Raw genomic sequence first — 26,347 nt, 5'->3', positions numbered from 1 at the left:
ACCATATAATACTGCCATATAATTCTGAAATATTAGTGCTGCACAATTCCCAAAATTGCCATATAATGCCTGTATGATATCGCTGATGGCGGTAGAGACCTTGGGGCAGTTGGCCCTTTTGCCCATGCTCTTGGGAGCACATCCATGAGCGTCCTCTGTACATTAGATCTATTACATAAATATATAGACCCCAGGGCGGCATTATTCCTTTTCAGACCGCCTTCCTAGTCCTCGGTATCATATCGGCTCTCCGTGTCTATGCTCTATGGTACGTCCTGTCTGCTACATCTTGTCCTTATTGGATTTTTTTCTACAGATCTGGTATGAACTATTAATACGGCATTACCTTCTTTAGTTCTTATGACCCCCTCCAATCTTCCAGACATCTGATGCTTTAATTCAAATGATATTCAAACCCTTTTGGAGATGTCGCCGTTTAATCAATGCATTCGTAAATTATCGGTGGCATCTCATTGATCTTCATTAGCGGACATTGCTGCATATTAACTCGAATAAGTACTTGACCTTTTCTTTTCTTTCTATGTATAGTGAAGGCATTGCTAATAAGGAGGCAGATATGGGATTGGATATGGGGGGTTGTGGTCATTAGTATCTGATTTAGATGGTCCGGACCAGACACCTGACTGAGTAATTGATGTAAAGCGCATGCAGTATGATCAATTTTTGCATATTACTCTGTATGTAATTACAGAGTCTTAAACTTTCAGAAAAGCATTGGCCTAGAACAGGGATGTCAAACTCGTGGCCCTCCAGCTGTTGCAAAACTACAACTCCCATCATGCCTGGGCATACTACAGCTATCAGGAAATGATGGGAGTTGTAGTTTTGCAACATCTGGAGGGCCATGAGTTTGACATCCATGGCCTAGAATATTGACTGCAGTGTGGCAGAGCTTAGTTCCGGGGCATCCAGAGAGCATCACTTTGCTTGTTTCCTTTGGAAATTGACAGTAATTTCAATGGTTATATCTCTGTCGGTGAAGTATTTTATTTGGCCACTAGGGGCAGTGTTGTCCATCTATTGTTTCTCTATCAAGATTTTTATTTATTTATTTATTTTATGCATTTATATAGTGCTGACATATTACGCAGCGCTCTACAGATATTAGCATCACACTGTTCCTAATGGGGCTCACAATCTAATGAAATTGCAATACTGATTAATCATGATGGTTTGCAAGTAAATAATAGTAAAAGAAGAGACACAAAACCTAAAAACCTGTCACCTCTTAATGATTCATGTAAAAAAAGCAGCTGCTAATATAACTCACATAAATGGATACAATGTATCACCACTCCACTACATATTTAGCCTTTTTTGTTCACATCCCACAGTTCACACTGACCTAATGCCTTCAGTATGGCCGCTGTTCTTTGCATATATTATTCCATATTTTTTTTTATATAGTGTAAGGGATCGCTCTCTTTTAGGGGGTCGCAGTCACAGACGTATCGTCAGACAACGGTTTTAAAGTCCAAATAGTCATTTATTTTGGACACGCAAAATGGCAAAACAAACTCCTGCCCGTCTGGGCTCTAACTAACACACAGTAGTTTTCCCTGACTCACCCATAAGCACAGGGTCTCAGGCTCCAAGCCTTAGCAGGTCTGCTCATCAGAGACAGGTCCAGATCGGGAAGAGATCGGGCTTCACATAGTCTCGTGGCCCCTCAGCCCTCCTGGCTGAGACCACCCAGAGCCTTACTAGGCCTCTGTTTCCAAGTTTTCTCTCCCCAGACTGACACACAGAGGGTTGGTTTTATCCCCCCTTGATTACAGCAGGCCTCACCTGTGATGACCACAGGTAAAAGACAATACACGGACTGGAAGGGTGTGGACTGGCAGATCCCACTACCTAACTTATCCACCAGTCCAAATAAAATCTAGCCCAGAGCAAAATGAAAACAAAGCTGTCTCAGCAAACTACGCTTTGCTGAAACCCCTGCAGCTTTCTGGATTTTATTTATCTCGCCCAGCTGAGGTATCTGGGTGGGATATACACACCTTCCAGCACTCACACCGTACACATCACCACAATAGTTGTATATATTTTTGCCTCTGGGATTCAGATTAGTCTCTGTCCACATTACAGACCTTTTTGCTACCATGTGGTGCCGTCGGGGGCACAGTTTTTTTTACCCTAGAAGCAATCAGCAGCTGATTAGGGATCTGTACAACACAGATCTCCTAATGGGACCCATCAAGATTCATTTGCCATGTATAGTTGATATGAGAACATATGTAAGGAAATATTTGGTGCTGGTGATATGGATGCATGTATGTACCCAACCTAGACTGACCCTATGTCTGCTCTGAGGCACAAGAATATGGAGGTCTGAGATCGGCTTAGTCTCACCTCCATATAGACCCTGTCACCCTTTGTTCTCATGCACAACATCATTCATTAATAAAACATGAGAGGGTCATGGGATCTGGCAGGAAGATTTTGGAGGGTTAAAACTGAGGTCCACTATTTTTATTAGTGGTATCTATCCACATTTATTATACCTTGTGCACATAGATGTTCAATTTTGTGTTTAAAAAAAGGATTGGTGTTAAAAATAGCTTGAGCGCAAGACCACCTGCCAAAATCAGAATGTCCCCCACTAGGCATATCTTAGTGCGCCACCTGTCAGTACCCTACTCGTACTTCACCTTTATCAAAGTTTATGTCCATCATTCCATTGTTAGGTCTGTACCGATTGGTTTTTATAATATATATTATAGGTTAGCTCTGTTTTTAGGCTTCACTTATATAATGTTGACTACATGTAGTCACCACTAGAGGGCACTACCTGCTATTGACCTAAGTGGGAGCTGTATATATCTGTATGCAGTGAGCACCCCCTAGTGGTATTTCCCAGTAGGTACTGTAACAATGTTGCTGCAAATTAGGGCTGGCTAATTTATAGCTAATCTTAGAGATAGACCCATCTGGGAGATTGATGGTATATCGCTAGAATATGTCATCAATGTCAGATAGATGTGGATCACACGTCGGGGTCCCCCAAAGTGCAAGGAGAACATATACGCATGCGCTGTTGCCCTCTATTCTCCACTGCGGAAGTTCTGAGCTCCATAACTGTGAATGGAGGTGTGCTCTCCTTCCCCATTCCAGAGAGAGATGTGAATCCCAGAGGTGGGACCCGCAACTATCTGACATTGGTGGCATATCCTAGCAATATGCCATCTATATCCCACATGAGAATACCCCTTTAAGTGTGTTTAACGCACTTTGTTAAAATTAGCGATAAAGTGGCACGACCCCATTAAAAGTTGAGCAATTGAACAGTTGCAAGTACGGCTTCTTGGGTAGGTACACCGCCTGTCTCAGATCTGTGCAGACACCCTAATTACTATTGTTGGAGATGAACGAATCGAATCCCACAAAGTGGAATTCGATCCGAATTTCTGGATAAATTCGATTCGCCTCGAAGCCGAATTTCCTCGTGCTTTGTGTCAGCGAATCGATTTAAAGGGAGTCTTTCACCTAATCTGAGCGTTTTAGACCGCTCAGATCAGGTTATAGACTCTTTAACCCTCATTACGATCATACCTTTCTCTTATGTGTCCCTCGCCCAGATAATGAAAATAGCACTTTTTAAACTTATGCAAATTACCTTCTGAAGGTGCCCAGGGGCGGCGTTACTGGGCGATGTGCCCAGAAAAACACACCTCCAGCCGGCGGACGTCACGAGCGGCACCAGAGGACGGCGGGCTGGGAACTGGCCCGCACCTGCGCACTGCTCTGCCCATTATGGGCAGATGAACAGCTTTTCATATTGCGCATGCGTCGGCCAACTAAAGACAGCCGGCCGGCGCATGCGCAATATGAAAGGATGTTCCTCTGCCCATAATGGGCAGAGCAGTGCGCAGGTGCGGGCCAGTTCCCAGCCCGCCGTCCTCTGGTGCCGCTCGTGACGTCCGCCGGCTGGAGGTGTGTTTTTCTGGGCACATCGCCCAGTAACGCCGCCCCTGGGCACGTTCAGAAGGTAATTTGCATAAGTTTAAAAAGTGTTATTTTCATTATCTGGGCGAGGGACACATAAGAGAAAGGTATGATCGTAATGAGGGTTAAAGAGTCTATAACCTGATCTGAGCGGTCAAAAACGCTCAGATTAGGTGAAAGACTCCCTTTAACCAAAAATAGTGTACAAAACCAAAAAAATTCTAACTTACTTCCTCCATTTGCTCGCGACGGGCCGCCAGCCTCCATCTTGATTGAAGATCTCGGCCAAAATCCTTTGCATGGTGACGTATGATGTCACCACGCCACGCAAGATTTCGCTTCAGATCTTCAAGCAAGATGGCGGCGGCCGGCCCGTCGCGAGCAAATGGAGAGGGTAAGTTTGATAAAAAAATAATAATTTATTGTTCATTTTACGCAGTTTTTACACTCAGATGCCGCGATCATGTATGAACGCGGCATCTGAGGGGTACAATGATGGGGGCGGCGCTATAGCAGCTCCCTGTCATTGCACTCGCTACTTACAAAACAAAGCGCTTCGTGATGAAGTAATTCTTCATGAAGCAAATTTTTTGGTAAAATTCGGCGAATCAGCCGATTCGAACTTTTCAATTATTCGCTCATCTCTAACTATTGTATCAATTGAAGATAATCTTGTAAAACGTACCTTTTGGAAATGTCCTAGGTGCGTTCTTCCTTGTTCCCTCCTGAGCTGTTGACATTTTGCACAAACCCCATACAACCTCGTCTCTTAAGTCAATTACTGAAGCTTTTGCAATGAACATGGGTATGAATCGAATGACATTCTATGATTCAGGGTGCTTGTGGCGAAACTGTCAAATAATAATCGCCCAGTGCGTAAGGGACGTCTAGTGATGTTTGCCATAATGAGCTTGGTCAGTGTATATATATATATATATAAGAGATAGATAGATAGATAGATAGATAGATAGATGGTGAGATAGATAGTTTTATGATAAGTTTTCTTACATTTTCATGTTTTTTTCTTAATTATATTTTTATTTTTTTATTTTTCACATTTAATAGTTTTGTTATATATTTTAATTTTTTATTTTTATACAGTCTTGTTATTTTTTTGCTTTTATATTTTGATAGTTTTGTCATATATTTGTTGTATTTTTGTTATACTTAGATACAGTTTTGTTGGGGCTTCCCTTGCAAATTCTGTCAAAAAGACCAGACAAAAAAGTCTTGCATGCAGGACTTTATTTGTCTTTAAAAAAAACAAAAAGCAAACTGGATCCTGAATGGAATCTGAACAGACTCCATTGCAGTCAATGATGTTAGCTCAGCTTCATTCGTCTCAGTTGCTAAATCTGTCTCTTCCGTTATTTTTGTTGTTCCGCTACACTAACCCAGCAGAACAACAGAAATATATAGCAGCGATGTGAACTCGCCCTTATACGTTTTGTTTCATTATATTTATTTTATTGTAATCCCTCTATGTATTTTTATTTAATTGTTTTGTTCTATCCCGATACAGTACATTTTTGTTATTGTTATGTTCTACTTTGTATACTTTGACAGTCTTGTTATAACATTTCTTTATGGATTCTCAGTGACCCTTATTTGATATGCATGGCATATTGCAATAACATGAGCAATTAGAACTGATTATTTTGTTATGATAATCCATTAAAAGTTACGTTCTATTGATCTAGATGGTAAATCCTGGTCTTCATACAGAGAAGTTTTTTTCTTTTTTTTCCTTGATGAAAAGAAACCACTTAAAGAGTTGCTAATTATTAGCTGAAGATAGATGTTTTTGTCTTCCCACTTAGTAATTTTGCTGACGTGTGCTGAGACTAGGACTCCTACTGGGATTTAACAAAATGTTAAATAATTTAAGCTAAATCTCAGTTTACAGAAGTGTTATATAAACCCTTTCACCCCCAGAGATTTTTTTTTTGCGTTTTCGTTTTGCGCTCCCTGCCTTCCCAGAGCCATAACTTTTTTATTTCTCTGTTCACATAACCATATGAGGGCTTTTATTTAAAAATTAAATTAGTGGGAAAATAAATCGGTCACCATATTTTGACCCCTATAACTTTTTTGTAGTTATGTGTATGGAGCTGTAAGGGGGCTCATTTTTTGTGGGACAATCACTTTTTGATCACTTTTTATAAATTTTTTGCAGAAAATGAAGCAACCAAAAACGGCGAATCAGCCATTTGGACACTTTTTTCCGTTTTGCTGTTTGCCGTATGGGGAATATATTTTAATATTTTTATACTATGGGCGTTTTCGCACATCGCGATACCCATGATGTGTATTTTTAATTTTTTTTTAGTTCTTTTATTTTTATTTTGGGAAAGGGGGGTGATTTAAATTTTTCATTTTTTTATTTATTTATTTTTAACTTTTTTTTTTACACTTTATTTTATAGTTGCCATAAGGAACTATAACATGCAATCATTAGATTGCTATTCTCGTAGACTCCAATGCACTAGCATTGGAGTCTATGAGAAAATTGCTTGTTTCCTATGGAGCCCTATTAGAGGCAAGGGCTCCATAGGAATGACTATGCAGCAGCCTCCTGTCATTCACAAAGACAGGGTCTGCTGCACACAAGCTCCGGCTCCTCCGATCGCCACACGGGGGAGCTGGAGCACCACTGGAAGAGCGCGCTTTCGGTTTTCAGCGCGCTCAGATGCCGTGGTCAAGATTGACCACGGCATCTGAGGGGTTAAATATCCGCGATTGACATTACTGCCGGTTGCGGACATGAGCCGCGGGTGTCGGCTATAAGAAGCAGGCGGCCACCCGTGGCTATGGCGCCCGCAGCACTCGGGAGCAGGCACCATCTTTAAAGACCTGGCCAACGCCATACTTTTACGCCGCTGGTCGGGAAGGGGTTAAAGGGAATGCTCGGCTTTGTCTTCTCAAATTCTTAAAGGGGTTGTCCTGCCATATATTGATATCCTATTGTCAGGATAGGTCATCAATATGTGATTGGCGGGGGTCCGACACCCGGCACCCCCTCTGATCAGCTGTTTGAAGAGGAGACTACGCTCTATGTGAGCACTGCTTCCTCTTCATTACACTGCACTTCGTCAGCTGAATGGAGCAAGTACTTGTAACGACACTACGCCACCGCTGCACAGGAGACGACACGTAGTGTAATGAGGAGTGCCGCCTCCTTTTGCTAGTTCCTTGCTGGGGAAACCCAGTAGCACTTGTTTAACTTTCCTGCAGCACCTCCACAGGAGAAATGAAGTATTGCACTGATTTCTTGTAATGCATGGACATGCAGAGTCCTCTAGAAATAGAACCGGTCATGGATGCACATTGTGAATTATGTAAATGTATTTGAATCTAACTGGTCACGAGGGATGGCAGAGACGGTGGTCGCATCTGTGGGGACTAGACATTCAGAACAATGGAGATCTATACAATAGGCTGGAATATTTACTCCTTTATGAAGGCGACCACCCTGGTGGGTTGAAAGGCAGCTACCCTAAGTAACTAGGCACTGCCCAGCAAATAGTGCACTGGCAGAGCATATTGACAGGCCAGATCTATGCATGGGATAGGCATAAGGCCATCCTTCATATAAGATAGGGCCAGGGGCTATCCATAGGATTCAGTATATTGGGCAGACTAGATGGGCCAAATGGTTCTTATCTGCCGACACATTCTATGTTTCTGTGCTTATGGCCACCTTCAGAGAGATCACTAGTGTACATGCATATGTGTATGCTGGGGAAGTGGGCAAACATTTGTGTGGGGGGTTCTTCACTTTCTGGTGATTTCTATCCCATATGAAAGGTTTTATCATCTGTTTATGCTGTTATTTTGTACTGGGTTTCTAGAAAATGTATCTATCTGTATTCTATCTATCTCTATCTAATATCTCATATCTATTATATTTATCTGTTTTTATTCCATATCAATCTATATTTCTCCCAATTTCATATGTATGTATCTTTCTCTCTATGATATCATGGTATGTTATATATATATATATATATATATATATTCAAATATACAATGATCTTGATAGATATGCAGTAAATGAACTATCTGTCTATATTATATCTATCATTCTCTATTTCATATTGATCTATAGTTCTCACTATTTTATTTTTTTATATCTTTCTCTCTGTGATATCATGTATTTCTTTCTTTCATATTTATCAACCAAATATACAATGAATAGATAGATTGATAGATGGATATGCAGTAGATTATTCTATCTATCTATCTATCTATCTATCTATCTATCTATTTATCTATCTCATATCTATCTATTCTATCTATGTCTCTATCTATTATCTATCTATCTCGATCTCATATCTATCTCGATCTCATATCTATTTATCTATCTATCTATCTCTTATCTATCAATCTGTCTATCTCATATCTATCTATCTATCTATTATCTATCTATCTCATATCTATCTATTCTATCTATGTCTCTATCTGTTATCTATCTATCTCTTTTTGTTTTTATAACAAAGCAACAATGACATATTTCTGATTGTGTATGATCCTATTGTTGGTGAGCCAGGGACCTGCTGTGATCACTGTTCATCTGCCCCGGCGAGCCCCGGTGATACACCAGCCCTGTTCTAATGGAGCTGCCTGCCACATGTTTATTAACCTTGATGGAATAACAACCCCCACCCTCCGCACAAATCCTTGTCTTCTCACTTGCTGTTAAAAAAAAAAAACAACCTTTTAACAGCAGCTTGTATCTGTGGTTCAGTTTTCATTGGTCCAATACAATTGACAAGCTGCTCGCGTCAAAAGGAAATATCTAGGTTTAATTGTTAGCCAAGTCCCTCTTAATCCAGGGGAAGCGTTTGAGATTCTGTCCAAGTGCTTAGTTTTCCCAGGCCGCCGAGGTCTGTTCTCCCCAGCCTCCAGGCTGCTGCAGCATCGCTAATGCAGATAGATTTCTGTCCCTCTCGCTTTCTCGTTCCCCCCTTTTTTTTTTTTTTTTTCGCTCTCTCTTTCTCCTCCTCTTGTTTTTTTGCTCTCTCTCTCTCTCTCGCACTCTGCTTTGATTCGTTCTAAACAGACTGATAACTCCGATGCTGGAGAGAATCCTGCTTTTACCGTGCAGATGGCTACATTAGAATGATATACCTTGGGATTTATCTTCGATGAACGTAACGTTTGTATGCTAATGTTGATCTCTCCCTTGTTGCCGTTTTGCAGGACTGCCGGTCCCAAAGAAGAGCCCAAAGTCGGTGAGTCTTTATTTCATTTTATATTTTGTATTTTTAATTTTTTAATTATTTCTGTAGCATGCTGTCTTGCTTCTGCCGTTAGGACGAGGTTAGCGCTGTTTTATTCATGGGGAAGGGTGCACTGTATATCGATACCGCGCTCATTCTCGTACTGCATGATTAAAGAGCCGTATGCAGACAGCCTTGCAGCCCCCTGCTCAACCCAATGGCCAGGCTCTTCCTTATTGCACCTATTAATCTTGGTAGGTGACTTTTTTTTGTGGCAGTTTAATTCGGGAGGAGATGAAAGACAGGGGAGTAGGGGGGGTCTATCCATATTATAGTTGGGGAAGGGGGTGAGACTCCACCTTCTTGTCTTTATTTTACAGTCCTTAAATACCCTCTGCACTTTATAGTGCTGTTTTGGGACCCCCCCCCCCCCCTTTAATAGATTTTATTACGTTGTTTTTTTCCCCCTTAGCTGTGATTCCCGTAGTAATTTATTCAGGAGGTGGACATTCTTTTTTTTTATTTATTTTTTAATCTGTCACTCAAATTATAGACTGCAGGAACCTGCAGATTTGGGACCCCCCATCCCCCTCCCATCCCCTCCTCCTGTACACATCATTATTATAATTTTTTCCTCCCAGATGCGGCCCTAGTCAGTGTCTTTCTTCAAGTGGTTTCTGTAAAAATAGCTTGCACATTATTTCAGAGGATGTATAAATAATTCACTAGCTGGAGCTAATTGATGATCTGTATCTTGTGATTTTTTATTTTTTTTCCCTCTAACCTAGGCTTTTGCATATGAGCATATTTTTTTTAAATCTTTTTTTTATTTATTTTTTACATTGCTTGTGATTTTTTTTTCTTGCCCCAACATGAAAATATATAAACATATGGAAACTGCTATTTTAAGAGATTTAAAAAAATAAATAAAAATTTATGGGAAATATAAACTTTTCATTAACATCAAACTGCACAAGTGATAAATATTCCTCTGCATTTAAATCAGCTTGCCGGACTCGACGCATCCTTGCTCAAATAACGTTTGGGTCTCTAGAAGACGAAGAAGAAGGCGAATTTAGTTAAATCCTTGAAATAAATGATATGATTGTGATGCCCGGAGGCATTTCTGGGTAGTCACGTGACCATAGGCCCGAACCATTGTCAGTTTGTATTAAGGCAAAGGGAGAGAGTCTTCGTTTGTGCTCACAGCCCAATCACAAAAATGTCAACGTATATGCTTATAGTTCTGCCCCATCGTCAGAAATAATTTAGCCCTTGGTGACAAGTGCTCACAAACCGCTTTTGAAGTAACCATAACCTTGTATAGTTTTAGTCAAATTTTAGTGTCAATGACCATTTTTTTTAAAATACATTTTCAAAATATTTTTTTTATTTTTTTTTAAAGGGGAATATATGTACAAATATAGTTTACCATATTAAATGCCTGCTGTTTAAAAAAAAAAAAAGAAGAGTTTTAATTTGTGATTTGTAAGGCAAGATCAATCCTGTGGTATTATTTGTAAGCTCCTTTACAAGAGTATTTAGTGCAATCTGTAATTAATGATTTTAGGCTGGGATTTTTTTTTTACTGCCAGATAAACAGTTGTTTCCATTTCCATAAGATGAAGAATTTTTATTCATTTAGAGAAAAAAAAAGTTATTTTTGAATATTTACAGCTGCCCAATTTAATTTTTATTCTTTTTTATACCCTATGATGCAAAAGTTTCTGTAAAAAAAGCTTGCTTATTTAAAAAAATGTAAAATTTTTTAACTGTTGTCCAATTTTTGCTCCTGGAACAATATTAAAAAGGTTGTCCGAGTGTTAAATACTGATGACCTGTCCTCAGGATAGGTCATCAGTATGTGATTGTTGGGGGTCCGACACCCAGCACCCCCGCCGATCAGCTGTTTGGAGTGGCTGCGGCGCTCCATTGAGCCTCCTCGCAGCCTAGTGAGCACAGCGCCGGCCATTGTGCTTGGTACTGTAGATGAGCCCCTTTCACTTGAATCAGACTGAGTTACGCCTAGGCCATGTAACCGATGAACGTGACTAGGGTTGAGCGAATCGAACGCCATGAAGTGGAATTCAATCCAAATTTCAGGGAAAATTCAATTTACTGCAAAGCCAAATTTCCTCGTGCTTATTGCTAGCGTGTTGATTTTACCTGAATGGCAGTAAAAAAAAAATCATACTTACCTCATCCGTTTGAGCACAAAGAGCCAGCCTCCACCATCTTGATTGAAGATCTCACGCGAAATTCCTTACAAGGTGACGTATGACGTCACCACGCCAGCCGACGTGATGATGTCATCACGGCCCGCATGAGATTTTGCGCTAGATCTTCAATTAAGATGGCGGCGGCCGGCTCTTCACGATCGAATGCACGAGGTAAGTATTTCTTCAGGAACAAAAAAATCCAGCACATGCACTACGGATAAAATCCTGCCTTTTTATTGTGATTCTGTTAAAAATTCCATGAACTGATCAGAGCGCTTTGCGGTCTACGCGTTTCGACAAACTGTCTTATTCATGACCATACTGTGTAGCAAAATTTACTGATTTAAAAAAAACTTTCACCCACCTCAGACTCTCCTCCGCTTCCACGTTGGAATAGAGGGTGCGTCTGGTGACATCATAAAATACAAAACTACTTGAAAAGAAAAAAAAAAAGCTTCTACAAAGGGAAAAATTCATAAACAATCACATATAGTCATACAAAATATAAATCAATATTCAAAGATGAGATCATGTCTATTATTCGTGCCGTTTGAAATCCTGGTATGTAATAGGAAAATCCAAAAAGACTCCCTGTTAAAAAGCAGTCCGTTTAGATCTTCTCCTCGCAATGTTTTTTTTTCCTTTTGATCTTATCTTTGAATATTGATTTATATTTTGTATGACTATATGGGATTGTTGATAAATTTTTCCCTTTGTAGAAGTTTTTTTCTTTGCAAGTAGTTTTGTATTTTGTGATGTCACCAGACGCACCCTCGATTCCAATTTGAAGATTGTTCACACATGGAAGCGGAGGAGAGTCTGAGGTTTTTTAAAATCAGTAAATTTTGGTACACGGTATGGTCATGAATAAGACAGTTTGTCGAAACGCGTAGACTGTAAAACGCTTTGATCAGTTCATGGAATTTTTAAAAGAATCACCATAAAAAGGCTGGATTTTATCCGTAGCGCATGTGCTGGATTTTTTTTGTTCCTGAAGAAATTGTTTCCCTGATCCGGGGTTCCTTGCACGCCTATGGAGTGGAGCGGGTCAGCTGGAGATATTTTGCTGCATGAGGTAAGTATGATTTTAATATTATTCTTATTATCTTTTTTTTCATTTACACTGTATTATTGCTGTCAGATCGCCGCTCCTGTCATTGCACTATTACTTACAATGAAATGCGCTTCGTGATTAAGTATTTAGTCAAGAAGCACTTTTTTGGGGGGGGGGGGGGTCAAATTCGGCGAAGCAGCTGAATCAAACTTTTCAATACTTCGCTCATCACTAAATGTGACATCACTGGCCTAGGCCGTGGGCTCATGGAGTGCAGCAATCTCTTTAAACAGCTGATTGGTGGGTGTCCCAGGAGTTGGACCCCGCCATTCAGATACTTATGACCTATCCAGCATTATTAAACATTAAACTTCTTTAAGCCGGTAATGATTTTCTCATATTTGTTTCAATTTTTAATATGTAATTCATTTGGTTATTTAAAAAAAAAAAAAACATTTTTCTTGATAATCTAACACTAGGTGTCTCTCTTTTAGCAGTTTGCAATTATTTAAAGAGGACCTTTCACCTGGAAAAACATTGTGAACTAAGTATCATGCCATATACAGCGGCGCCAAGGGATCTCACTGCACTTACTATTATCCCTGGGAGCCGCTCAGTTCTCCCATTATGTCCTCCGGTATCTTCGCTCAGTAAGTTATACTAGGCGGAGACTTAGTCTCCTCCTCCTAGGCTCTAGCGCTGGCCAATCGCAGCGCAGAGCTCACAGCCTGGGAGTTTTTTTCTCCCAGGCTGTGAGCTCTGCGCTGCGATTGGCCAGCGCTACAGCCTAGGAGGAGGAGACGCCCAGCAGAACAAGGGCAGACTCCGCCTACTATAACCAAACGTCCTAAGTCTCCGCCTACTATAACCAAGTCCCCGAACATACCGGAGGACATAACGGGAGAACGGAGCGGCACCCAGGGATAATAGTAAGTGCAGCGAGATCCCGGGCGCCGCTGTATATGGCATGATACTTAGTTCACAATGTTTTTCCAGGTGAAAGGTCCTCTTTAAGCCATTGCCTGTACCTTTGAACATCTATATTAATCATATCCTAATGAAGTGTTTGATTATTTATTTTATTTTCAAACAAATTAAATTTCCTAAATTTATTTATTTTTTAATAAAATTAATCATTTTACTTAAGACACGCCCAGTATAGCACCCACAGCTGTATTTACAATTGATAAGGGGTACTTAGTATACGTGCACATTAGACTGGTAGTTGTGTTTCCCGCTTCCCTTCTGTTTATGCTCTCCCCCTCCACTCCCTCCGACAAATTTTTTTTAAATAAATCAACACTCTAAAACCCCAAATAAATAAATAAATAAAAAAGTTGAACTTGTCCTACTGTTTCTTAACCTGTGGTCCTCCGGGCCATTACCTATTTTGCCAATTCAGTAGCCATTGATAGCCACTTTTTTGTTTTTCACCAAGCAACTTTTCTTGCACAGCCTAATCCCTGAAGCCACAATTAGAGTCCTGGTGGTGGGAAATGGGTACCAGTAATATTTCACCTGCTGGTAGGAATTGATGTACACTGGAGTCATTGCCCCAGCAAGTGTGATATACCCAATATATTTTTTTTACCTTTTTGGGTTGTGTTCTTCTTTAATATCTTCCAACAACTTGACCCTTCAAATTTGCTAGCGTTTAAAGAGCTCAAAATAGGGAGGGGAGAGCTGTGATTTAGCAAGTAGTAAATGGCTGTGATCTTGTAGCCTGTCATCCCCTCCCACCTATTCTCACTGCAGACGAGCCAACCAAACCTATTCCGTGTCTGTGGCCTGATGGTGACACCTACAGGTTACACTACAAATCTATGGCTAGATCTTATGATTACTATTTCATGATTATTATGTATTCCATTATTATATTTTACTATATGCTTTTGTCATATTTTAGTATCTAATTGTGCTACTGTCTTAATATTTCTTTTTTTTTGTGTTATCAATTAACTTTATTTGTGTATTATTAGCATTGTTAGTATAGTTATATTTCTTTCATTATTTGTATTATATATTTTATTTGTAGTATTGTATTATTAGCATTGTTATATTGTTTATTGCATTATTATATGTTACTATCTTATTTATCATTCATTATCAGTAAAAGTTCACGAGCCTCCAGTGCAGATTCCAGAAAACATAGTGCAGCACTATTTTTTGTATGTTAAAATCCCAGATGCTATGACACTACAAGCCAATGGGGTCCTTTGGGCGGCATTGTTTTTCGTCATGTGACTGATCTGTCACAGCGTTTTTCTGGTTTTATGACGGGACAGGCCAACGTGAACATAGATAAATTTACAATTTTTGTCTTATTTATGAATTTATTTTGATTGTAGATCATGTTGGTGCGAGATAATTACATTGTATAAATTTTTATAACATTTCCTCATCTCGAGCATGTTTCATAGTACAACACACTTATTAGAAAGTTCAAAGATGAATAAGTAAGTGGGAGGGGGACTTCACGGTAGGTACCAAAAACTGGATAACCGGTAGTGGGTGCCACGCCCTGCTACACTTGATTGACAGGCGCAGGCATCATTGGTCTCCTACCTCCGGCCCTGACTGCAGTGTAAATCTCGCACCGTTCAGTATTCAGCGCAGGCGCAGTGAGTGAAGGGCGCTCGCCGGCTGCCAGCTTCCTCACTGCGCCTGCGCAGAAACCCTTTAAGAGGGAGAGGGGAATAGGCCACTGCAAAGGATTGGGCATGGTAAAATTCAACATGTCCAACCCTTTCTTCCCCAAACATCATCTGCAGTACATAAAGAAATAGGGGCCTAGGCTGCTGCTGTGTTCAGCCATGGGGATCTTTAGTAAAGATCGAAAATACTTTGACTTTTTGAGGGCTATTTATTGATTATTTTTAAGGGGCTACATGAAATTAAAAGTAAAAAGGGTCTCTCCCCCTAGAAACGGCACATTTCTTGTCCATGGGTATTGCAGCTCAGCCAAATTCACATGAATGGCTGCAATACCAGCATATACTGTATGTAAAGAGTCCCAATTTTGGTGGGACAATGGGGACAGGTTTATGCAAATGTCGGTGCATTTGGTCATTTTGGGGGCATTGCTTGCCACTCCTGGGGGCGATGTTTAAATGTCCCTATGTCGGACAGTGTCAGACTGTACTGGTAACACCCAGCTCTACTGGAATAATCGAGGAATGGCCCAACATAGAGCGATATGATAGAGTTGTCAATCTATGTGGAATCCAATTAAAGATCATGAAGACCATGACTTATTATATACCGGCATTGTGCAAATATCTTCTTATCTGCATTCCTAAAACTAGTTTCTCCTTCTGTAGTATAGATTTTAGCTGAAAGTCACGCCTTCCATTCTTTTTCCCATCTGACTTTATGTTAAAGCCTATGTGATGAGCATTTGCGGTGTTGCTTGGCAACGGGGCAAGGTCATTATTTGTGGAAATAACCGGAGTGTTTGGTAATCTCCTCACCGAGCATACGAGCCTCCAGAATGACGGACACACTCCACTTACCGTAATTCTTTAATGAGCGCGTACTGTAGCATAACTCAGCATATATTAATTACATCATCATAATTAGCCAAAATCCAGGTGACCATGAGCTAATGCAGAGATTGTATGCCGCCCTTATAGTGTGCACCCAGCATTACTGATACAATACATGTGAGGTCACCCGGCGAATCCGGCCGTGATGCAGGAGGCGCTTTGTGTGTAAGGCACATCAGTTTCGTGTCTGGAGTGAATACTGAGCAGCAAATTTACAAAAATATAAATTCCCAGGGGTGCAATAATAAAACAAATCATCATTTTAATTTCTCATTCTATATATTTTGTATATGGTATTTCCTTGAATCCATATTTATGAAGATAGGAGGTGACAGACTTGACTTTAAGGTTTTTTTCTGGGATTTTAATATCCGGAAAACCCCCGCCGATCTGTTATTGATGACCTATCCTGAGGATAGGTCATAAATATTAAAATCCCGGAAAACCCCTTTAAAAAAAAAAAAAATCTTAGTCTTTGGACACCTTCGGGGACATTTAAAAAAAAAAAATTGTATATAATACATTGTGGAGTCCCATTATTATGACCACTTCCTGCTTTCCCCGTCGGTAGCGCGTAGCTCATGAAGCAAATCGCGCGTAGTGAGCTGTCTCGGTGGGTATATAAGGTGTGCGATAGGCTGTCCGCACACATATCCCTCATTGCTGTCATGGGTAAAAGGGGCAATTTATTAGAGTTGTAAAACCCCCCGCAGTGTGAACTGTTCATGTGCTGCTGTGGTGAAAGTGTATCGTGAGTGGAGAAATGGCCCCATTGTGAATTAGCAACAAAACTGCTGCCGTAATGCAGAAGAGCCCGTGGAACACCACGGGCCATTGACATGAGAGGGGAACATCGCTACGAAGGTTTGCAAGGGTGGATCGACATGTTTCAGTGGAGCAGTTCACCACCAAAATGGGGGCTACCAGATGTGTCTCTGGTATCAGAATTAGATCTCCGTTGATTGGCAAAGGGTTGCCATCTCCATTCAGTCATGTTTTCTGCTTCATTGAACGGATGGATGTTGGCGTGTCAGGTGAGAAACATCAGAGAATAAACACCCTGCAACCATTGCTGGAAGTACACAAGCTGGTGGTGGCAGCGTTATGGTCGGGGGGAATGTTTTCATGATCTTCTCGGGGCCCACTCATTCATTTGGAAGGCACCATCAACCAATTTGGGTATGAATCCAACCTTGCAGATCACCTACACCCATACATGCTGATTGTCTTCCCTGGGGTGTATAGGATCTTCCAGCAAGACAATGAAACATAAAGCATGACCAAGACGTCTAAGCACTACTCCGGCCTCCCTAGACTTGAAGCCAGTTGAGCATCTGTGGAACCACCTTGATCGTTATGTCTGCGCTGAGGATTCTCCCCATCGCACCCTCCAGCAGCTGTGGAATTCATGGCTCCGAAAAACTGTGACAGCCTACCAGGACCTTATTGAGTCGCTCCCAGCCCATTTTGGTGTTGTCCATGCTGCCAATGGTGATTGCTCTGGATATTAGAAGGTGGTCATAATAATGTGATTCAACTGTGTACTTATTTTTGACTAAAAATCTTTTTTTATCCTTTTTTTTCAACTGTTTGTCTAAAACAGCTTCCAGTTTCACTGCATCTGCAGACTGTTGCTTCTGCCAGTCATCAGTATCTTACTACTGGAAACCCCTTTAAAGGGAATGTATAATCAAAAAATTATCTATTGTTTAAATCAAGTTTTTATGTTAAACATATTTTCAAATAATTTTTGGTGATATTTTTAATTTTCCAGGTCACTATCTATTAATATTTTTTTTTTTTTTCCAAAAATCCTGCAGTTTTCCTACTGGCCACAAAGCCTAATAATAATAATAATGATATGTAGCACTTCTTGATCTGTACAGATCACTTTTCAGCAGTCATCTCCTTATCACAGGCAGGATTACAATGACCGATAGCCCCTCTATATATTGATGAAACTGGATGCACCATTCACAATAGGAGATATCACAGCTTATCTACTCCCTCCTGACCTCTGCACAGGTCACAGGGTGCACCTAGAAAACTCTCCCATAGAAGTCAATAAGTTTCCTCTAGTACATTATGTCTATGGCCCATGGTGGCTGCTATAAAGTATTTCTCTCAATGCTGAGAGCAGCTGAGGCAAGATGGCTGCCTCCATAATCAAGGGAAAATTGAAATAATTTTTTTTTAAATTTAATAAATCTACGATTAGAGAGAGGAATGTTTGTCACTATCTGGTTTTAACTGCTAGAAAAAGATAAGTGCCACATTCCCTTTAATACTTCCTTTAAGGGCCTTTGCATCTTAATCTGCGAATAATTGACTGTTCCGTCCTCAACCTTGGAACTGTTTAAATATCCTTTAGACATGAATGCTTTTTAGCCAATCATTTATATCCTAAAGGGATTTTGTGCTCTTTCTCCTAGAATTCAGCAACTATTCTATATTCTACATTCAGGACAACAGTTTTCAGCCCCAATGCTTTCATCCTATTCTAAGGGTTATCCCCAATTTTAATTTTTTTTCATGGTCCCACCTCATGTGAGAATGTTGAAAACATTCCTACCGGGCCCCCACTGTAATTAGGTTGCAGTTAGGTCCTGGATCACGTACTGTACATTCGGCACATGATCCTAGCCCAGTTGCAACCCAGTGTACGGCGTTGCATCTGTGCAGTCAGGCAGCCTTGGCCATAGGCTGCTCACAGTGCCCGAGGCTGCCTCGACTGCGCATGTGCTACCCATGTACATTGGATCGTATCCGGGCTAGGATCATGTGCTGAATATAAAGCATGGGATCCAGAAAGTGCCCGCAACCTAATTACATCGGGGGGCCCAGCGCTGGCCCAGTAGGAATGTTTTTAACATTATCGCTAAATCACATGAAGGTGTGTGTGTGGGGGGTATTAAAAATAAATGCAGATAACTCCTTTAAATTCATCTAAAAGCCAGAAAACAGTGAAGAATATGTAATGTACTTAGTAAAAATTGCAGGAAGGCGCAGGGACAAGCCAAGCATATTATTTTAACAGGCAGAAAACCCCCTTTCTGGCTCTTCTGCATTACGGCAGCATAGAAATGGAGTGACAGCATGTGTGAGTTCAAAAAGTTAGGAAAGTTGTTATGCAACATAAGTATACCTTGTCATGACAACGCTCAATAATTAATGGAAATCTATTCCCAATAGCGAGGCCTTGAGCTCTGCGCCCTCCTCTCCTAGTTCTCGCTGCATCTCTAATTCCTCACCATTCTGTCTCATTTTCTAATGCTTTGGTTCGATAGTCAACATACTGTTTTCATGACCGCCTGCGAGAGATTCTATGTAACATGTCCTGGCCATAGGGTGGTTTAAAGGTTTCTGTCAACAGGAAAATGGGTATTACCTGGCTGACAGTGACTGAACATAACCATATTAGTGCCATCTCACTGCGTGCCGCCGTTATTGAGAAAAAAATAACTTTTATAATTTGCAAATGAGCCTCTAGGTGCAGGGGGGGGGGGGGGGCGTTGATCCTGCTCCTAGAGGCTCCGTTCTCCCACCTCTGGACACGCCCTGCTACACTTGATTGACAGGGCCAGGCAGCGCTGGTCTCCGCTTGCTGACCCTGTCTCCTGTGGAAATCTCGCACCTGCGCCGTCCTGTTCAGTATTTAAAGATTTCCAATTTTTTTTATTATTTGCACCAGAAATTCATTTGTTTTGGTCCAAATCGGCCAAGAAACATGATTCGGATACAAGCTGATTCTACCCAAATCCAAAGTGCATAAAGTCTTTCTCATTTCTGAAAAATTCTACTCAAACGAATCTGAAGAAATTCTAAGGCCTCTTTCACACGGGCGTCATGGTTTGGAGCCGGATAATATGCGGGTGCATCGCGGGAAAATGCGCGATTTTTCTGCACGAGTGCAAAACATTTTAATGCGTTTTGCACGTGCGTGAGAAAAATCGCCATGTTTGGTACCCAAACCTGAACTTCTTCACAGAAGTTTGGGTTTGGGTTAGGTGTTGTGTAGATTGTATTATTTTCCCTTATAATATGGTGATGGATCATGTGACGGACCATGTGATGAGCGCAGTGACGTCACCACAGGTCCTTTTCCTACTGCACAGCAAAGATGAAGACAGAAGAGAAGCCGGGCTGCGCGAACAAGTGTATTAAGGTGAGTTAAATTATTATTTTTTTAACCCCTCCAACCCTATTGTACTAAGCATTCTGTATTAACAATGCTATTATTTTCCCTTATAACCATGTTTTAAGGGAAAATAATAATGATCGGGTCCCCATCCCGATTGTCTCCTAGCAACCATGCGTGAAAATCGCACCGCATCCGCACTTTCTTGCGATCTTCACGCAGCCCTATTCACTTCTATGGGGCCTGCATTGCGTGAAAAACGCACAAAGTAGAGCATGCTGCGATTTTCACGCAACGCACAAGTGATGCGTGAAAATCACCGCTCATGTGCACAGCCCCATAGAAATGAATAGGTCCGGATTCAGTGCGGGTGCAATGCGTTCTCGCCGAATCAGCATTTTTTTCAAGATTTAAAGTCGAATTTCGATTCTAATTTGCACTTTTTTTACGTGACTTCTTCACACTGTATGAGTTATTCACAATGGGCTGAGGAAAAATGGTAGCAGGAACCTTCTGAGATAGGTCAGGAGAATAGCGGGCAACGTATTGGTAATTAGGAGGATTGTATGGATTTTGCAATCACAATTTGGGCTGTTCCTCAGATGGAAGGGTTATTAGGCCAATAATGACTTGCCTTTCTGTCTCTTCCCCTGGGTCAGTAAGAATCCAGCAATTCCCACTGACAGATGGGACCGATCTCAAGCAGATGGTATATTTTATTTTCTAAAAGACCCTAGTTCTAACCCAAACGATCCTAACACTGGACTCTAATCCTCCATTACTTAATGGGGATTTCTGAGAGTTTCTAACTGATGACCTATTCTCAGGATAGGTCATCAGTATGTGATTGGTGGGAGTCCGACACCGGGGACATTATACACTACTTGTATCTAGAGGTTACAACCACCCTGCAATCCCAGCGGTAAAAAAGGTGCCAGAGAGGTCAGCGCATTTTCCTATAGTGTGCAAGCTCGGCCACCACGGCTGGATTGCAGGGCGGTCATAACTAGGGTTGAGCGAATCGAAATTTGATTTGCAGCAAATCCATATTTCCTCATTCTTCGTGGTAGCGAATCGATGTTCCCTAAATGCTGGTAAAAAATAGAATCATACTTACCTCATCCGTTTCACCGCAAAGAGCCGGCCGCTGCCATCTTGATTGAAGATCTTGCATGAAATCCAGAGCGCGGTGGCGTATATTACCACGCCGGCTGACGTGATGACGTCATCATGGGCTGCGTGAGTTTTCGCACTAGATCTTCAATCAAGATGGCGGCGGCTGGCTCTTTGTGATGACATGGCTGAGGGTAAGTATGATTTTATAAAAAAAAAAAAATATTCACTATAATATTGCTGCCAGAATCCATGATCAGCTATGAACGCTGCATCTGAGGAGTACAATGATGAGGGGCAGCGCAATCGCCGTTCCCTGTCATTGCACCTACTACTGACAAAGAAATGCACTTCGTGACAAAGTAACTCGCCATGAAGCAAATTTTTTGGGGAAAATTTGGCGAAGCAGCCGAATTGAATTTTTCAATACTTTGCTCATTACTAGTTGTAACCCCTGGATATGAACAGTGTATAATGTGATGGAAAAATGAATGAAGCCAGCAGAGGAAGCAATATGGGCAGTCAGAATACATTAGTAAGTGTCTTGTATTATCTTTGTCTACATGACCAATGCCATTTGCTGAAGTGAGACCACCCCTATAATTATATTATTCATTTTGGGTAATAAAACTAGAGACTTGGAATAGGGTAGTCCATGGGCTACATTGTCCACCCGATAATGTTAAGGAACCAGTTGAGGACATGATATAGGGATTAGTGAGGCCATTTTGGATATGTGGAATCAAGAAAATAAATTACTGCACAACGGGCCTTTACAGATGGTCAGCTGCTCATGCTACAAGTTCCTGGGTAGAAGTAGGGACTTTTCGTCTGAGCAGGTGTCTCATCACTTTGCAGGCCCGCTCAACTGGCAGGAGATTTTATTATATACTTTTTTGCCCCTGGCCCGATTGATGTAACTTTTGAACGGGCAATGCTCAATACCGTAGGTTTCCGATTTTTAGCTCCATTTTGTGCTCAGTAAATACTCAGTTTTTCAGATGAAGGACTTAACAGTTGAAAAAGAGGGGGAAATGACTGTCTCCCAATCTACGATGTTAACAAGATGATTCTTTACAGATTATTACTGAAACACACGTCTCCAATTCTCCTTCAGGGAAGCGGAGAGCACTCGAGCAGGAAATTGGTACCTCTTCATCTCTGGGGTGAACCTTACTGCCTGTTCTTTAATTTCTTCTGATCATTTAACTCATCGGTTTCCAGAGAAATATGCCGAAAGTTCCCTCTGGCACGTTTCGTGATGGCGGATGCTTTTTTGTTTGTTTTGTTTTATCCTGTGCTTTTGAATAAAAACCTTGCTGATGGCCATTATTCATAAAGCGATTCGTTTGCGTAAAAAAAAACATTAGTCACAAATCTTATTACATACTCGATCTAACTCCCATTTTCATAATTGACATGTTATGGTTGAAGCGTATACCAAGTTATCCGCTGCTGAGTGTAAAGCTATGGGAATAATTTGTCTTGGTTTTTTAATGTTTGTGTGACTTTTTGTATTTGTCGTGATGGCAGAACTGTAGGCTGATCTTAAAGGGAATAGTAAACCTAAGACACAAAAGAGATGAAAGGGGCTAAACATTTTGGACAATATCCTTTTGCTATCAGCGTGTCCTAATGATAGGCTGGTCATAAGGTGTCCCGCATCCAGAAGGGTTTCATTTCTCTGCAGCACCACCCCAGGTCAAATGAAGCATTACATGTTGCTCATTGAAATCAGTGGGATGTCTATGTAATTGGACCCTGCAAAGCAATAGATAGGGAACCCTACTCTATTTATTTATAAAAAATTTTAAACTATTTTAAGTAGCTATTTTATTTGAATTGTGAAAATTTTCCATAGTTTCAATTGTGAATTTTGCATTTTTTTTTATTTTATTTTTTTACTACACAATCTCTTTAAATCTGTCAAGTAAGTAAGGTAGTTCCCTACATAAAAAGGTGATAGAAGGTGCACTTTACCTGGTGGGGAAGGTTTCTGCTGCAGCAAGCTGCCTCCCAGTCTTAGACAAAGCCTCCCCATTTGTTCACATGCAAACCCTCAGAAGAGTCAAAATGGATCATTTTATGGAAATATATGTATTTGTTGTCATTGTCATCTAAACAAGGAAGAGAATTATGTGGTGGTGATAATCAAAGATTGATCAAAGATTTTTTTTTTTCTACTTTCTAAACAGCAACCACAACTTGAAAGGAAAGACAGCCAAAACAGTTCCCAGCACAGTGTATCCAGTCATCACAGTGGGCACACAGCCTCACCCCTTCGTGGTGCCCCAATTGTTCCTGACTATCCAACCAGCGAGGCACCATCTGTGGACCAAGGTGACGGCTTAGGACAGAAAAAGCCTGATCCATTTAAAATCTGGGCCCAGTCCAGGAGCATGTATGAAAGTAGACGTAAGTATCTACTCACGCACCAGTTCTCTATGATATAGATGCCTACTACATGTTAGAAAACATAGCAGAGGTAAAAGCTTAAGAAGGCTGTCCGCTTTGGGCAATCAGTTTTTATCAGGCAGGTCCACCCACCAAAAGCCTGCTTACAGTTTGCCCTGGTGCTGTAAACCAGAGCAATCAGCAGCAATCTGTACAATAACCAGACAGTACATATTCCATTCTCCTGCAGCTCCCCCACAGGGGAAAAGAAGAATTACAGTTACCAATGAAATCCATAGTCTGTCTGTGTAATGCACAGATATGCTGGGTCCTCCAGAACAAGAGAGGACCAATTTTATAACAAAACTTTTTTGAGTATGTATTTGGAATATGGGGGGAAATTCGTCCAAACCTAGAGCAGAAGCTGCATGCAGATGGTGACCTCTTCAGATTAAAACCTGTGGTACTAACCAAGAAGTTCTTTTGGAGTCATACCCAACCCACGCCGGATGAGGCTCAAAAGGTCCATTTACCACATAAGTACTATTAATGACGTAAAATAGGGGGGCTTTGTTATAGATTCTGGTTTGGGCTATGCGATTTTAAGTCATGATGATGAAGGACAGTATGGACCATCACACAACAACAGCAAAAATCCTAAATTTTACTTTCCTACAGCACACAAGCGTACATTTATTTAGGAGGCTTACAGTTTTACCTGAAACCATCTTTACATTTATTTTATTATGTCTCGATTTTACGGCATTGCCGGCCTAGGTAGCATGCAGCGTGAATGTAAATTTCCCTGCAAGCAGTTATTTTTCCCCCTCGATAAGCAATGAGCAGAGGAATCCCAGAACATCAGACTGATTGATGCAGATTTCTTGGCTCTATGACTGCACAGATCAGCATGTATGTAACCTTGGCATAACTGTTAACGGCCTAGCATGTTTTCAGAAATGGGAAGTAAATGGACCTCACACATGGCCGGGTTTAGTCAGTGTGTAACCGATTGCAATATGTCTACTCCCATAAATTGTTTGGCTTCTTGAATTTGGCAGATGCACAATAGACTGTAATCCAGCAGAGAGTATAATGCATTGTCAGCAACTAGAATACCATACATCAGTCGTAAAATCTAGTGTAGGAGTAGGTATCTAAAGTCGCCTGCCCCTGCTGAATCGCATAGGTCAAAGTGCTGGAAATAAATATCACCACCGATTTATAATTGACAGTAAACGATGCCTGCAAATTGTATGTGGGCTGTCATATATATTACCATAGTGAATACCATATTTAGCAACCTATATAAGCTAAGAGAGCCAAAGGGTTATCCTTATTTTTTAAAATATTTTTTAATGGTACCCCCTTTTCATGTGATAATGTTGAAAACATTCCTATGCCCCAGTGCTGCGCTCCCCGATGCAAATTAGGCTGTAGGCACTTCTTGGATCACGTGCCATACATTCGGCATGTGATCCTAGCCCAATTACAATTTGATGTTACGTCGGTTGCGCCTGCGCAGTCAGGCAGCATGGGGCGCTGTCAGCAGTCAGTGTCTGAGGCTGCCTGACTGCGCAGACGCAACTGCTTACATTGGGTTCACAGTCCCCGGTTGTAAAAGAGAACAAAGTTTTCTTTTAGTGCCGCGTGTCAAAGCTCGATAAAGGAATAACGCTCATCGGATGGCTATTGATATTTTGTTTAGTTTTTTTATGGGTATTTTATCTTGATTACGGTAAATTACCACTCAAGCTAAAGAGCTGGAAGAGCAAGAAAAACTCCTCTAATTGCATTATTGACTCAAACACATTAACTAGAAAATGTTAGCTTTACTTATTCTTCAGAGGAGCACTAGTACCTATTCAGCACAGTCTTTTTGAAAGCGGCGCTGATTTTAATTTTTGTTGCCGTATTTCAAGATTTTGGGGATTAAATTTTTTATTAAACCCAAATTAATGATATTGTTCATCTAATAGTTTTCTCTACTTTTCTAAGAACAATAAATGAAGGCTAACCCTATCATAACCAAGTCCACCGAGTTACTGATGTCTATCCTACGCTTGTTATTCACACATCAACCTTGGGGCTCCAAGAAAATGATGTGACTTATGTTTCCATTGCTGTTGGGACTAGATATAGACACTATCTGGTGCTTCAAAAAGAAGAAGCATTAATAGGTCCATCCAAAGTAAGACTGGTCTGGAATGTGTTGACCCTGTGCAAGGTCTAGTGACTTGTTAACATAGAGTTTCATGGTCCTGTCCATATCCAGACAAAAGATATAGCGTGAGTTCACATCATCGTTAGAGGAGCAGAACAATAAAAATAATGAAATTTGCCAAAAAAAACAAGATGGAACTGAACAGAGTCCATTGACTAAAATTTTCATTCAATTTCCTTTTGAGGTCTTGTTTTTTTTTACCGGACAACAAGCCCTGCATGCAGGACTTTTTTGTCTGGTCTTTTTGACTGAATCTGCGATGGAAGCCCTAAACAGAGATATGAACAAGCCCTAAATTAGCTAGATATAATTTTTATGGTTTTGGAATAAAAAAATGTATGCAAACATCCATCTGTCTGATATGTGAAGAAGTGGGGATTGGCTTATTTCAGCCTTTTGTGGGTAACTGTTGGTGTTTCTTTGGCCTTCAAGCTTCTGAAGGTGGAGCATCTCAGGAGACCTCTTCAAG

General features: G+C 40.8%; 1 protein-coding gene across 9 annotated transcripts in view; it reads left to right on the top strand.

Moving 5' to 3' along the window:
* The window catches only part of MAGI1 (membrane associated guanylate kinase, WW and PDZ domain containing 1), a 437,602-nt gene that overhangs the window by 375,884 nt on the left and 35,371 nt on the right, over positions 1–26,347 (top strand). For all 9 annotated transcript variants that reach the window (XM_044302329.1, XM_044302331.1, XM_044302333.1 and 6 more), the window contains 2 exons: positions 9,172–9,203; positions 23,456–23,675. In XM_044302329.1, the coding sequence (XP_044158264.1) occupies positions 9,172–9,203; positions 23,456–23,675 (252 nt within the window). The remainder of the gene's footprint in view (positions 1–9,171; positions 9,204–23,455; positions 23,676–26,347) is intronic.

The sequence above is a fragment of the Bufo gargarizans genome, chromosome 7 (assembly GCF_014858855.1).
Source record: "Bufo gargarizans isolate SCDJY-AF-19 chromosome 7, ASM1485885v1, whole genome shotgun sequence".
Taxonomy (NCBI): Eukaryota; Metazoa; Chordata; class Amphibia; order Anura; family Bufonidae; genus Bufo; species Bufo gargarizans.
Note: the sequence above shows the minus strand (reverse complement) of the source record. Positions and strands in the feature narration are given on the sequence as shown.